Below are 14,944 nucleotides of genomic sequence, written 5' to 3'. Positions count from 1 at the left end.
AGCGATAGACAGGGACGTCCTTGCCAGCGGCACGGACGGACGGACCTTGGTCGCTGTGGATGCTCTAAAGATTCTCCAATAATAATGTGTATACAGTCTAGATTATTATAATATGAATGATGTTATTCATCCTTTCAAGAACCAAAAGGCCATTCTAGCTTTAGTTACAAAGTAGGGATAAGAAAATTAATTAATATACAATATGTAGTTTAAAAACTAGTTACGCATATATATTTATGTAAAACAAAAATTCTTGTTTCTTCAGATATCATAGTTCTTGTCATATAATATCCATTCATCTAATAGCATCCCCATCCGTGCTCTTTGGCAAGAGCGCGGATATGGTCCCGGAGCCACTTTTATTACTCCCTCCGTCCCTGAAAATTTATCACCTATTTCTTTTTTCATCTGTCCCTAAAAATTTGTCACCTTTCACTTTTACCACTTTTGGTAGTGGACCCTACATTCCACTAACTCATTCACACTCACATTTTATTATAAAACTAATATATAAAAGTAGGACTCACATGCCACCAACTTTTTTAACCCACTTTCTATTATATTTCTTAAAACCCGTGCCGAGTCAAATGGTGACGAATTTTGGGGGACGGAGGGAGTACTTTTTTACTCCCTGCTCTTAGGCAAGAGTACAACACCCACATCCATGCTCTCCGGCAAGGACATGCTCAAGGGTCCCACCATTCTATTATTCAATTTAAATAAAAACATTTCCGCAATATTAAAATGCATTAAAAATATTCGGAATACTATTACAAATTAAAAAAAAATTAAAAATTACATAATTAAAATACTAAAAATTAAAAATTACATAATTAAAATCCTAAAAATAAAAATACATAATTAAAATCCTAAAAAATAAAAAATACATAATTAAATGCTAAAAAATATCCTCGTGGAAGACTATTCCTCTGGTCCTATCTCCAATGTTCTTCGGAGACCCCGTATCCTTGCCAAATGTGAATCAAGTTGCTCGTGGGTCATATTTGACCTATCAGCCAAATTGAGTTGGGCCAAAAGGGTCCACAACGAGTTGGTGGAGGGTTGAGGTGGCACAAAGGAAGCGGGGGCGGATGGAGTTGCGGCGCGACTGCGGTTGGCAGTCGCCTTCTTCCTTCCTTGCGGTCGGCGTTGGGAACTGCTCGGGCCGGCTTCGGGGCTATCCAAGTTAGGTCCGGCAAGCTGGCTAGCCACCTCATCCTCGCCGGCATCGGATAGGGATACCGACCTTGACCGTTTGCTGGAGGAGCTGGAGGATGATGATACGTCTCCCCTATACTTCGGATGCACACGCACCTTTTGCCAAGCGCTGAGGTACTTGAACGGTTTGTAATTTAGGGATTGGAAGGTTGCCAAGGCGGCACTGATGATGTCGAGCTCGCTCCTGCCGCTCCCCGCCGACCGCTCTTCCTGGAGGTAATACCCCTGGAACTTTTGGATTTCTTCGTTGGCTCTGAATATGGCATTGCACACCATACTCTCATTGCGCTCGATGGTTCCAGCCGGGCGGTTTTCATTGTACCGGCGAGAGACGCGCCACCAAAATCTATCCCTGCTTTGGCTCGTGCCTATCTCCGGATCTTCGAAAATAATCAAATAGGCTTTGAATAATTGATCCATCTCCGCCAGAGTGTACGTGGTGCGGACACCAAGAGGAGTAGGAGTAGGAAGAGGAGGAGTTTGAGAGCCGCCGCTCCCTCCCGATCTGGGTTCGGGTGCCCACCCGTATCGCCCATCGGGGGCATCTTGGTCGTCCACCGGGTAAGGCCGTTAGCCACCCGGAACTTGAGAACCTTGGATTTGAGGAGGGGCCGAAAATTGCGTTTCCAGACTAGGGAATGGTTGTGAGCTGAACCGCGGGAGTTGATGGGGTAATCGTCGGAGCCGGACATTTTTTTATAAGAGTGAAAGATTGAGAATTGATAAGAGAAGATGAGAGAATTTAGATGAGAATTGTGTAGTGTGGTGTGAATTTTTGGTGTGAAAATGGGGTATTTAAAGATAAAAATGTGAATTTTGGGAAAAAAATTGAAAAATAAATTAAAAGTGGGGAGAAAACGGATATAATTTATTGGGAAGTGGGGAAATTTTTTTTTATTTCAAATTGATTTTTTAAATTAAATTTGTTTTTTTGAAAAAAAGTAAAATCGAAAATGCCAACGGCTTTGCTGTTGGCCAATCAGAACGCACTACGTCAGCCTGCTAAGCGGCACGGACGTGCTCGATGCATCGAGTAGCGCCGTGCCAGCGGTGGGAGTGTAGCAGCAGCAGCGACAGCGGTGCCGCGGCAGCGGCACGGACGCCGTCCGTCCCAGCGAGCACCTCTGCGGATGCTCTAAGAAAGCATAATCGAAAACTAGCTAGGCTACAATATCTATCTTTGGAATCTCAGAACCGCGACAAGAAATAGCTTCAATACTTTTATTTTTAGAAAAAATATCTATACAATGACAATAGATATAAATAGCTCAATTTATTTTGAAAATTTTCCATACAATAACAATTGATGTATATATCACCAGAGGCGGACCTATGTGGTGCCTGGGGTCCCATGGAACCCCCAACTTTTGTATATATTAGGTTCACACAAAGCTTATATGCATGTGTTAGTGCTAGACTGCTAGTGGCTCAGAATTTAGCCTTCCATTTAGAGGTGTAGGTTCGAATCCTGTTAGGGCTATAATTTTTCTCTGTCTTTCCCATTAGCATTGCTTTTTATTTTGTCAACACTACCTTTTTCTTCAAATAAACAAGCTATTAATTTTAAATTGGGAAATTAGTCTCTAAAACCATGAACTTTGCCTAAAATTTGGTATTTCCCATGAACTTTTAAATTGGTCTATAACATCACAAACTTTGCATTTTGTTTGGTATTTCCCAAACTCACTCAAATATGATATTTTTATCAAAATCTTATTTTATATAGGCAACCGTGATACGTTTTATGATACTTTAAACCACTTTTTAAGTTCATAACATGTAGGATAAAAAGTTACATTGAAAACCACGTTGATTTGATTGTGTCAAGTATGATAAAAAAAAGCCTCATAGAGACCAACATCCCTTTTAAATTATACCCACTTTGCAATAATTTTTATTTTATTTTATTAACACTTCCCATTTTTCAACTACTTTTAACGAGTATATGTATAAGTAGTTATTGTCATCACCCTTTTAATACTTTGCCACTGTTAATACTCCCTCTGTTCAGTAGTAGTGGATGCATTCTTTTCCAGTCGGAGATTAAGAAAAATTGTATTAAGTGAGTTAAATAAAGAAATAATACAGTACGAAATGAAAAAAAGGTAGAGAAATGAAGAGATAATAAAGTAAGAGAAAGTACAATAAGTGAGAAGAAATATGTTGACTTTTACTAAAAAGAGAAATGACTCAATTACTATGGAACGTACCAAAATGAAAATGACTCTACTAATATGGAATAGAGGAAATAGTAATTTAGACCCCGGAGTTGAAATCCTATATCCGCCACTGTATATCACCACAATAATTTGCTCTCTTACCGGTGTAATTAACCCAGTTAAATATGTAGTAGGAGTACTAATAAATACTATGAATCTTTGTAATACTGAACATCCAATATTATGTGTTTTTCATGACATATTACTTACTATACTATTTACTTGCTCGTTTGATAATAAAGATGAGATATACGAAGATTTGCAAAGTAAGATAAGAAATGCGGGCTTCATGTCAAGAGAAACCCAGATAAGGGTTTTTTCGTTGTTGTTTGGTAGACAAGAAATGAGGCAGAAATGCTATCCGACCAAATTTGTGAGATACATATCCTTGTATTTTGAGGAAAAAACTGTGGGCTTGGATAGACCATAGAGGATAAAACATGCTTACATGATAGGTTAACTATGATACTAAACACTTGAAATAGTTAAGTATCTATATTCTAGGCATTACTAACTTTTCAAATAAGTGGGGTTAATTGTCAATTATACTACTATAGATATATCAAGCTCTCTATAAGTATAAAAAGTAAAATTTATTTTGCAATAAATCAAAATTAAGAGGCAGTACTGACATTGCAAAGTTTCGAATGTATGTTAAAATTGAAAAATTGTTTAAAGTTCGCTCATTAATCTTCGAGTAATCCATTTCTCAGGCATTAAAGATATTTATAATGACGTTATGCACGGTTGCACTTGCACCTCAAAATCGTCTTGACATACTATTTTAAAGTTCATAAATTAGGTTGTATGAAGAGGATATTTGGGGGGCCTGTTCAAATACAAATTATCTTTGTTTATTAATGGAGACATATATAGTAATCTCTGCGACACTTTACTTTCTCTGAAGAATCCATTTTCTAATTATGTTCGGTCATTTTTAATCTACCACGTGTGTTTTACTGTGTTATATGTAGGACTCTACGTCCCATAAAAATATGCACATTTTCTATTTTCGTCCGTCACATAAAAACATGAGCATTCCATTTATAGAAAGTTGTTCTCAACTCACTACTTATACGCATCAATTTATTTACAACTTATACCACTATGACACACTATTACAACCCACTTAACACTAATAATAATGTGAGTCACATTATCCACTTACATTACTTTAACTATTTTTCTCACCATCTCTCTTATTTTATCAAAATTGTGCATTAATTCAGGTGGAGTATCATTTTAATCGCACATATTTTCACGGGACGGAGGGAGTGAATTTAATACTATTATCCTGATCCAATAAATAAATGTTGATAGTTTCTTGTTGTCTTGTTCTACAATGCTTTTTCGACTGTATCTATTTTGTTATTACTTGAAATGACAACAAGATTTCATTAAATGTGGACATCTTGTCTGTGTTAACTTCTCATTGGTCCAACCCTCCTTTTTCTTGGAGGTGTATTATTATTATTATTATCTTTACACCAACTTTTGTATCATACTTTGCTTATTTTGTCAGGTGGGCTTCTTTGTTCTTGGCTAATTTGAAGGTGCCAATGATCTTTAGATTGTAGTTTAGCATCAATTTATTTATGTAACTAATTTATATGCTCTTTTTTCTTTTCTTATTGTAGCCCTTTCGATAAAGATGAACAATCATCTCTCATCCATCAGTTTGCAAAGTTTGTGCTACAAACTTTGCTTGTTATCACAGAAAGGTCTCATGCAGCCTCATTTAGGTGTGTAAATATTAAGATTTAATCTTTTTTTCTAATTTTTTCTTTTTTAAGAAATTGTTGATTCCATGGATAAATTGTTGCAGATTATGAGCAGATTCCTTTGCCGGAGAAGATCAATTGTCACAATTTTCAGTCAAGAGACACACTGCAATCACTCGTAAAATCTTGCTCCTGTCGTGATCTGAGCCACGGTCGCAGCGACGGCGTTCAAGAATGCAAGCTTCATCAGCCTCAGCAGAGAAACCTCGGTGAAAACTCGCTCATCAATTACTATCATCATAAAAATAATATTGGTGTGAGTAAAAAAACCTTATTTTCATCTTCAAATTGATCATTAGTGTTGATGGCATAGAAATTATTTATGAATTTGAATGTTGTGACAGATGGAAAAACATTATTACAGCAAGGCAGTGCAGTTAGAGAGGCAACATTCAACTAGTTGTGGTGGGACTAAATTGATTGTCCCTGCTTCAGAAAAAGAGCAGAAAAAACGAATTAGATGGACTGAGGATCTTCACAAGAAATTTATTGAATGTGTGGATCGTCTAGGTGGAGCCAAAAGTAAGTAGAATATATTTATATAGAGATACTAATAAATTTGATGAATTTTTTTTGGAATGGCACTGAATGCAGAGGCCACGCCAAAGGGAATCCTCAAGCTAATGCAATGTGATGGATTGACAATTTTCCATATCAAAAGCCATTTGCAGGTTAAACAAAAACTACTCTTGATCTCAAATTTTAATTTTTGATTTCTCAAAAATTTTATGTTTTGTTTCTTAGAAATACCGCGTTTCTGAAGTAATGCCCGACGATAAAGAAGGCAGTTCTGAGCAGATTGCATTTAAATCGTAAGCTATATAATGTTTTGTACAAATAATCTCACCAGATTTTGGTCTAATTACTCATCGTTGTTTCATGTTGATACAACAAGTTATATCTCATCTGTGTCTAGACGGCGTCAATTCTTTGCCTACATGGGGTACAAAACATGAAACAAGTACTATAATATATACAATCTGTCCCCAAGTAGGCCAAGAATTGAATTAAACACGTACGGTGGAATGTATTAAAATGAAATACAAATGAACTTTTTATATACAAACTTCACACCTTTTCAATATATGAATCAATGTTGAAACATTTTGTATGAATAGTACTTATAATGAGTCAGCATATTTTTTTGTTAAAAATAGTTGATGATCTATAACAGGGGGATGCAGATTGTGGAAGCTCTAAGGCTACAGATAGATGTTCAGAAACAATTGTATGATCAACTAGAGGTTTTTGGATTTAAGTTTTTTCTCTAATTTCATAAATTCATAGTATATTTAGGTTCTGACTTAATTTGGTTTTGTTTAGAGCCAGAAGAAGTTGCAGATGAGGATTGAAGAACAAGCGAAACAGCTTCAGACAATGCTTGAATCTCAGTGGAATACAAAAAATTAGTAGATTTTTGTAACTTACGATTCGTGAATAACATGTAGCTAGCTAGCTAGCTTGTTTACCCTACAATCGTATAAATTCTTTCACAATTAACTTCCCGACATTTTCAAATGACATACTCTATCCGTGTCTATCAATAATCGTCCTATTTTACCATTTTCGTCTATTCGCATATAAATGTCTCATTTGCTTCTTTTTTTTTTTACTACTGTTAGTCTATTACTACTACCTTTTACAACAAATCTCACATTCCACTATATTTTTCCATTCACTTTTCGTAATATTTTTTAAAACTTGAACCAAGTCAAAATAAACCTATTATTCATGGACGTTGGAAGTAGAATATTCTTTTTCCTAAGATGACTGATACATTAAGACATGTAAAATACACAAAAATACTTTAATAAGAATGTTCACAACTTTTTTTCTTTAAATTTTCACAAGTTAATTCATGCACAAAAGATTACTCAAATCCACAACGACGAAGTGCAACCATGATCCAAGCCCCCTAGCTCAAGTGGTTGAGGAGGGAGGCAAGCATACCGCGCCATCCTACAGGTCACGAGTTCGACCCTTGGGAGGCGCAGCTTGGGGATTAGTTTCCCCTGGGGAGTTCTTGAGTCCTGGCCTGGACCCAAGCGCTGGGGGAGATTGGTTAACTTGGTACCCTTGATTGGGTTGATACAGTTAACTGATCTGGACCCGTGCTTGGGGAAAGGTTGACCGCTGGGGGAGATTGGTTAACTTGGTACCCTTGATTGGGTTGATACAATTAACTGGTCTGGACCCGTGCTTGGGGAAAGGTTGACTGACTCATTCCTTCCCATCCCGACAACGAAGCGCAGCTCAGTAGTAAGACGCTTCACCTCCGACCGTTAGGCCGGGGGTCCGAGTCACTTCGGGGTAGATGAGGAACCATCGTCGATCCTCCTTAAAAAAAAGTGCAACCATGATGGCAAGACACTTCATCTTCAATAGGTTGGAAGTTCAGGACTGACAAACACGGATTTTGCATGTTTTTAAGAACTAGATTTGGTTCCTTTTAAATGTTAATCATGCAGATTAAGTTCTTCAATTGCATATGTTATACATTTGGTACTTTGACGTATTTGTTGATAAATGATATAAAAAAACAGAAAAAGGTGCAAAAAAAGGCCAAGGTGCAGCAGCCTCTGTTCTAGCCCATTCTTCCAGCTATTTTGAAGTCCAATCAGTGCTTACTATATACCATTCTCTTCGTCTTCGAAAGAGCTTCGCATGGATACCTTGAACATCTAAATCGGAGTTCTGTGGAGAAAGTTATGGTCATTTTACGAACATCGCGCAGTGCAGTCAAAAGCTGATGGAAATTAGGTGGAAATTCAGGGAAGAAAATAAATATTGCACAAATCTCTCCCATTTCTTGTAGGGCAAGAAAATTATCAAAAATAAACATTTTTCCAGCCTATAAATACCTCTGAACCTAATTCTTATTCTCTATCTCAGAGCCTACAATCCTTCTCCACCTCTACACATTCTTCCATCCCACAATCCACACATAATTCATCTATCTTCCATTGGAGCGGAGCTCTGCAAATCCAGGCAAGAGAACACTGAAGATGATTCAACCTTGAATTTTATCAATTTCTTTCATGTCTTGTACTTTTATTTATTGCTTTTACTTGTCTACGAGTAAAACGTCATTTATAGAATTTTTGGTTAAGATATTCGATTGATTTTCTTTGTTAGCTCTTGCAGTTATTTGATTTATCCTTGTGCTTTCTATGTTCATTTGATTAGCTACATCTTGAATACATGTTAGAGTTGATTAGAGTACTCTGGAGACACGAAATAATTGACTTGGAAAAGGGATAATTCACACTTTAATTCAATAAAACTCGGGAGGGTTGAGGTTTCACGTGAGGTCATTGGTCTTAATGATCTTTTGGGAGTTAGATGTTAGAGATTTAAAGGGGACTTTGATTTCAACACCTAATCTATGGATTTCTCACCTCGGGAGGGGGTTTAATCTAGTTTAGTGACCGACTTAATAACTCTAGAGACCATAATTCAAGGAAGTCGATTGTGTTTTGGATCCTAAAATTCAACATTCATTCGCTTGTTTTGTATCATATGTTTTTACGGTTTCTATTATTTGTTTATTTATTTCAGTCTAGCTTTATAAATCAAACCCAAAAATCCCGTGTCTCTAGATAGTATATGACGCTTAGTATATGGTAGTCAGTTGCAATCTTAGTCCATGTGTTCGATATCCCGGTACTGACCTTTAGCTATACTAGATCTATCTTGTATGTTTGCATGTATTTTTAGTGCTAATATAAAATGTAACAAAGAAATATGGAGCGAAGTTTGTGTAAGTTAGTAACAAAAAAAATAAGGACCAAGTATTATTTAGATTCTCAGTAGCAGAACGTACTTCGTTACTGTGGTTATAGTTATTTAAAATAGGATTACAGTGAATATACCACTTGGATAAAAATTTATACTATAATGCATTAACATTAGTAGATAACACCCTATTGGATAAGAATTTATATAATGCATTAACATTATTAATGGGTAAAACATTATTGTGTAACATTCTGCCCCACTTTTACATATTTAGTTGAATAAAATTGTGACACTTTAAATATTTGTAAGATCAACAATAACAATGACAGACATGAGTTTTTCCAACAAGTTTGCAGAAACCTCCTCGCTCACAGTCATTGATGCAGTAAAGCCAACATTTCCCATCATTTTCTGGATTATCATCTACATTTGGTCTGCATTTCCCAACACTTGGGAAATTCCTACAACATTTCCCACCTCCATCTACACTTCCGCTACCTGAATTTACTCAAATTATAACATATTCATAAATCATTATATTCACATAATAATTTTGATCAAAATACAAAACTAATATACAGAAATCAATTAAAACAAAGAACCTTAATTTAATGTGGCTTATGTGTGAATTTTTGATTGATCACTTATCCATTATTATAAATGCATATACATATACTCCTTAGTAGGTCACATCCTTAATTACCTTATTTCTAATTATTGCATGGAGGCTCAAAAACTAAGGAATCAGTTATTTCATGATATCGTATTCATTTGCATCTTTACAAATTCGAAAACAAATTTCATTATAACATTGAATTCATGTCACTATATGCATAAAGTTAAGGCATTATAATATTCATTACAAAATGAACACTGTTATAATTCAAGTTATATTGTGCAGATTTCTTCGTACGTAAATATGCAATTAGAACTTTTTTCATAATCATGATATAATTACTTTTAATTTGATATATATAGGCTTATGAAAAATAATTTAAATCGAGAAAACTATACAAAATAAATTACTAGTATAAGGGTTGATAATAAACATATGGTCGAGAACTTACCGAAAAGAATGACAAAAAGCATGAGAGTTATGAAAATAGAAATATTCTTCATTGCAACCAATCGAGTGTAGTAATATGATCCTTCAATTTATGTTTTCTTCAACCAAGTGTAGAATTATGATCCTTCAGTTTATGATTTCTTCTAGCTTAACATTTTCAGAATTTATAAGAAAATAAAATGCATATATTTTGGTAATATTTAATTTAATGATAGATGGAAAATAAAAAAGCACGTGTATATAGATGATTGTTTACCATAGTAATTGTTGCTACTACTTAATTTGACTTGATCTTCAAACAATCAACCTGTCTATGATTGGAATTTGGCTATTATTAAAGTGAGATTTAATCCTACTAATAAGGTGACAATTGATATGCATGAATTAGTTTAGATGGGAAAAAGTAGATTTGGAAATGGAATAAATAAGATAAGAATGGAATGAAGTGAAACACACATTTTTATGACTCGTATATATGATAAATGATTAGAGTAACAATGAAATTAATAGTATTATCAAAATATTAAATACATACACATGCTTCAAAATAATATTATGTAAAAACATAAAATCATACTCCCATCGTCCACAATCAAAAGTCCAATTTTTAGCGCGAGATATAAGAAATGTGAAAAAATAAATAAATGCGACATATGCAGCTTTGGAGTGGGCTTATGGGAAATAAATTTTGATGGGATATTAGCGTTGATGATATGATAACAACTGTTGTTAAACAAGTAAACTTATTTTTCCTAGCTTCACATTCATGGCCCTTTTCTAGTTGATAATGTTGGAAATTTGGGCTTCCACATGACTAATTTAATGTGTATGGCTATTTTTCAGTTGTCCAATTGTGATCTATTAAAGATTAAAGTTTGGGCTAAAGTGTATTTTTATTTGTTATGAAAATAAATGTAGATACCATATGTGATTTTCTATTTGATGAGGGACTGAATAGAAAATAAAGGGACTTATATTATGTATAAATATAAGTTAGGGTTATGATCCTCAGACGTTAGAAGAACATTCGATATCTTTGTATTCTCTCAACAGACTATTGCGAAGAATGTCTCTGATCGGTTGGAAGATCCATAGCCGCTGCAAAACAATTCAACCATTCAATTTGTTATGGATCAAGGTACGCTTCCGCTCTACAGTTTATACTCCTTCTCCGTCGTTCTTGGTTAATCATCATAGAGAGCTTTATGTAATTGTTCAATCATTTATTCCAACAAGTGGTATCAGAGCCACTCTATTGATGATTCTCTGAGAATTGCAAAAGGAGAATTAGGATTTTTGTTATTGTAGTTAATGAATCCATAAATATTAGGGTTTATGTTTTATGGATTATTTTGACGGTTTTAAGGATGAATTGGCCGAGAATTGTATGATTATTCTTTATTTCCGTTTCACGGTTGTTTCATAATTATGGTAAAGATTTCATTGTTGATTCAATTCACTCTGTGCATTTACGACAATTGCTTTTGATTAAAAATTGTGATTTCAATTCACAGTTGTCTCGATTTGAATTTGAGCACAATCATATATTGATGTTTTGTATAGTTTCAATTCATGAATGATAATTATTGTAAAGGAGTTGATCGAATTGATTATTCAATTCAAGGTTATGATTGTGCACGTATGTCAATACGCTTTTGGTAGTTTAATTTGAAAAGTTCATTGTGAATTATCTGGATTGATGAATATACATGTATTGATTGAGAATTGAGGTTTGGGAACTGCGCATAGCTACACAAATTTGGATCTGAATCGGGAATACAGTTTCGCATGTGTTCGTTTATGCATTGATTCTGTTTTGTATTAGAATGTCGCAAACTGTATTCTTGTTCGGCGATGAAGGTTTTCTCTATTGCATGTTTTGGTGAATCTATAAATCTATGGTCTATGTTTTGTAGATTTAATTGGTTGTTATTTTGGGTGTTGATTTTGGCGGCATATGTTTCATTGGTTTCGTTACTGGGAAACATCAAAATTTGGATTTTGTCGATTTTAGTTAAAATCGAATTTGGCAAAATTATATGGAATCCCATTAGGAGTCAGCGATTTGCGATTTGCTGGGGAGCTATTGGGCTGGCTGTAAGGATTTAACGACTTGCTGAGTTTGCAAGGTATGCGAACCCAGTACCTCGTTGGCTAGCCAATTTGTTTTGGAAAGCTATTAACGACTCGCTTGTGAGCGTATATATTCGGTTTTAAGTTTAATTTTTGAATTCAAATTTTCAGGTACATCTCATGTTCCTTATTTTCTACTAATGAATGTGTATTTAATGCGGATATTAGTCGGCTAAAAGGAAGATTAATATTTGGCACGAGATACGCATATACTTGAGGTAATAAATATGTGACAATTATTCAGTTTTCATGTGAGTACTGTGATGCCAAAAGGTGGACGCTACTTAACATGATCTTATTGTCAGTGTTTAACTACTGTAAGGAGGTTGTCATTTACAAGTTCATATTACTGTCAAAAGACTTGATGTGGATGTTGTGCTCGGAACCTCGTAATGTTTTACTAATGTTCAAAGTAGATTAATCGACACATGACGTTGCAAAAGTAACCTCTCTTGTCTAGACTTCTTTATTGTGAATGTTAGGACGGTATGTGTGTGTGTATTTTAATGCGGATATTAGTCGGCCAAAATGAAGATTAATATTTAGCATGAAATACATATATTCGTGATAATTATTCAGTATTCATGTGAGCAGTGTGATGCCAAAAGGTGGACACTACTTGACCAGATCTTATTGTCAGTATTTAATCACTACGATGAGGTTACCAATTACAAGTTCATATTACTGTCAAAAGACTTGATATGGATGTTGTGCCAGTACCTCGAGATGTTACCTTCTTATTTGGATTTTAGAATGTGAGCATGACAACTATTTTGGCTTTGTTCTCTGTTCAATTATGATGTCTGCTTTTGCAATTTCTTCCAACATGAACAGTATGTTAGTGTTGAGTGGGTCAAATTTTAAGGATTGCAAAGATTATATTTTGATTGCTCTGGGTTGCATGGATCTGGTTACACGCTAAGGATTGAGCAACCTACTTCTCCTAAGGACAGTAATACTTCTTATTAAAGGAGAAACTACGAGAAGTAGGAATACTCAAATCATGTAAGTCTACTGATCATTGGGTTTAGCATCCCAGAAGCCTTTCGAGGCACTATATTTGAAGATATCACTAAGGCCAGTGAATATCTTGCCAAAATTAAGGAACGTTTTGTGAAAAATGATAAGATTGAGACAAGCGTGCTTGATCTCAATAAAGTATATAAAGGCAAGGGCAACATAAGGGAGCACATTATGAAAATGTCTCACGTTGCTTCACTTAAGCTTCAATTCTAAAGACTTGTTTGTGCATTTGGTGTTGCACATTTGGTTCGTATCTCAAGAAATAAAGTAAAGGACATTAAGAGAAAGTGTATTGAGAATGTTGCTATGGATAAGGGTTCATCACAAAAGAAACAACATAAGGATAATGATAGTTGTTTCTTTTGTGGTAGACAAGGATATAAAAAGAAGAATTGTGACAAATATAACGCATGGTGCGCAAAGGAAGTTACGATTCTTGCTTTGGTCTGTTTTGAAGTTAATTTGGATTTAGTCTATAATGATATTTAGTGGGTAGATTCTGGTACTATTGCTCACATAAGGTTATCAGTGCAAGCTGTCTATGCTGCCGAAAGTCAATTGATGTTGAAAGATACATCTATATGGGATATGACAAATCGATGGAAGTAAAGACTATTGGGCATTGTAGATTGTTATTAAAGACTGGAATTATTCTGGTTTTGAAGGATACTTTATTGTACTGTCTTTAGACAGAATTTGGTTTCTATTTCTGCTTAGGATAAATTTGGTTTCTCTTGTTCATTCAGATATAGTAAGTTTATTCCTTCAAATAATTCCAGTATTGTGGACAATTATGTTAAGTGTCTATGACAATATTTACATTCTTAATTATGTTACTTCAGATTCAGAAGCTTTACATGTTAAATCAAAAGGGACTAGGCAAAAATTAAATAATGAAATTTCAACAATTTATGGCACAAACGTTAGGTCATATCTCAAAATCAGAAATTGAGAGACTTGTGTCAGATGGTATATTGAATAAACTTATCTTTTCAGATGCTGATTTGTGGGTTCAATGTATCGAAGGAAACAGATCAAACATTGGAACTGTGTGCCAATAGAGATACAAATGCCTTAGAATTGATATATATGGGCATTTGTGATCATTCCCTTCAGATTCTTGGAATGCTGAACAATATTTTATGTCAATCATAGACGATTGTTCTCATTATGAGTACCTATATTCAATCCATCAAAAGTCCAAGGTTCTAGACAAGTTTAAAATATTTTGGGCTGATGTTGAGCTCCAACTCAACAAAGGCATTAACAAAGTCAAATCTAGTCGTGGTGGCGAATACTACGAGAGAAATGACTGCTCAGGTGAACAATGTCAAAGACCTTTTGGCCTCTATTTGGAAGAGTGATCGTCCATTAGTACACCATGTCGGGGTCGCCTAGCATGAGTGGTGTTGCTGAAAGACTAAATAGAACTCTAAAAGATATGTGAAGGAGGTATTATTTATCATTCTTCCTTGTCACATTCGCTTTGGAGAGAGGAATTAAAGACTGTAGCATATATTCTCACTTTGATTATCCAGAAAAATTTAGGGGTTTTTAAATTTTATGATCCCACAAAAGGAACTGATTTTTGGGACGAGAAATATAGTATTCCTTGAGGATGTTGGGGGGAAGAATTTAATAAGTGACATTATGTTTGAGGAGGTGTCTGTATCGTCACCTACTACTGCTTCTGACAATGTTTATGTATCAATTACTATCATTGAATGTAACGACCCGCTAAGCCGATATTATTAGAAACAATATTA

General features: G+C 34.9%; 1 protein-coding gene and 1 long non-coding RNA gene across 2 annotated transcripts; one reads left to right on the top strand and one right to left on the bottom strand.

Moving 5' to 3' along the window:
* The first annotated feature begins 5,044 nt into the window (after positions 1-5,044).
* On the top strand, positions 5,045-6,711 carry LOC121764903 (myb-related protein 2-like). Its single transcript, XM_042160928.1, has 7 exons — positions 5,045-5,179; positions 5,263-5,474; positions 5,563-5,740; positions 5,813-5,889; positions 5,963-6,030; positions 6,393-6,462; positions 6,542-6,711. Exons 1-7 carry the CDS (start codon positions 5,089-5,091, stop codon positions 6,626-6,628), a joined length of 783 nt encoding a protein of 260 aa, XP_042016862.1. The 5' UTR covers positions 5,045-5,088; the 3' UTR covers positions 6,629-6,711.
* Positions 6,712-9,144: 2,433 nt separating this feature from the next.
* Positions 9,145-10,143, bottom strand: LOC121765160. Its single transcript, XR_006042742.1, has 2 exons — positions 10,024-10,143; positions 9,145-9,454 (listed from the first exon to the last, which is right to left on the bottom strand). It is a non-coding gene; the product is annotated as an uncharacterized LOC121765160 (long non-coding RNA).
* Between the last annotated feature and the right edge of the window lie 4,801 nt (positions 10,144-14,944).

Source organism: Salvia splendens, chromosome 14 (genome assembly GCF_004379255.2).
Source record: "Salvia splendens isolate huo1 chromosome 14, SspV2, whole genome shotgun sequence".
Classification (NCBI taxonomy): Eukaryota; Viridiplantae; Streptophyta; class Magnoliopsida; order Lamiales; family Lamiaceae; genus Salvia; species Salvia splendens.
Note: the sequence above shows the minus strand (reverse complement) of the source record. Positions and strands in the feature narration are given on the sequence as shown.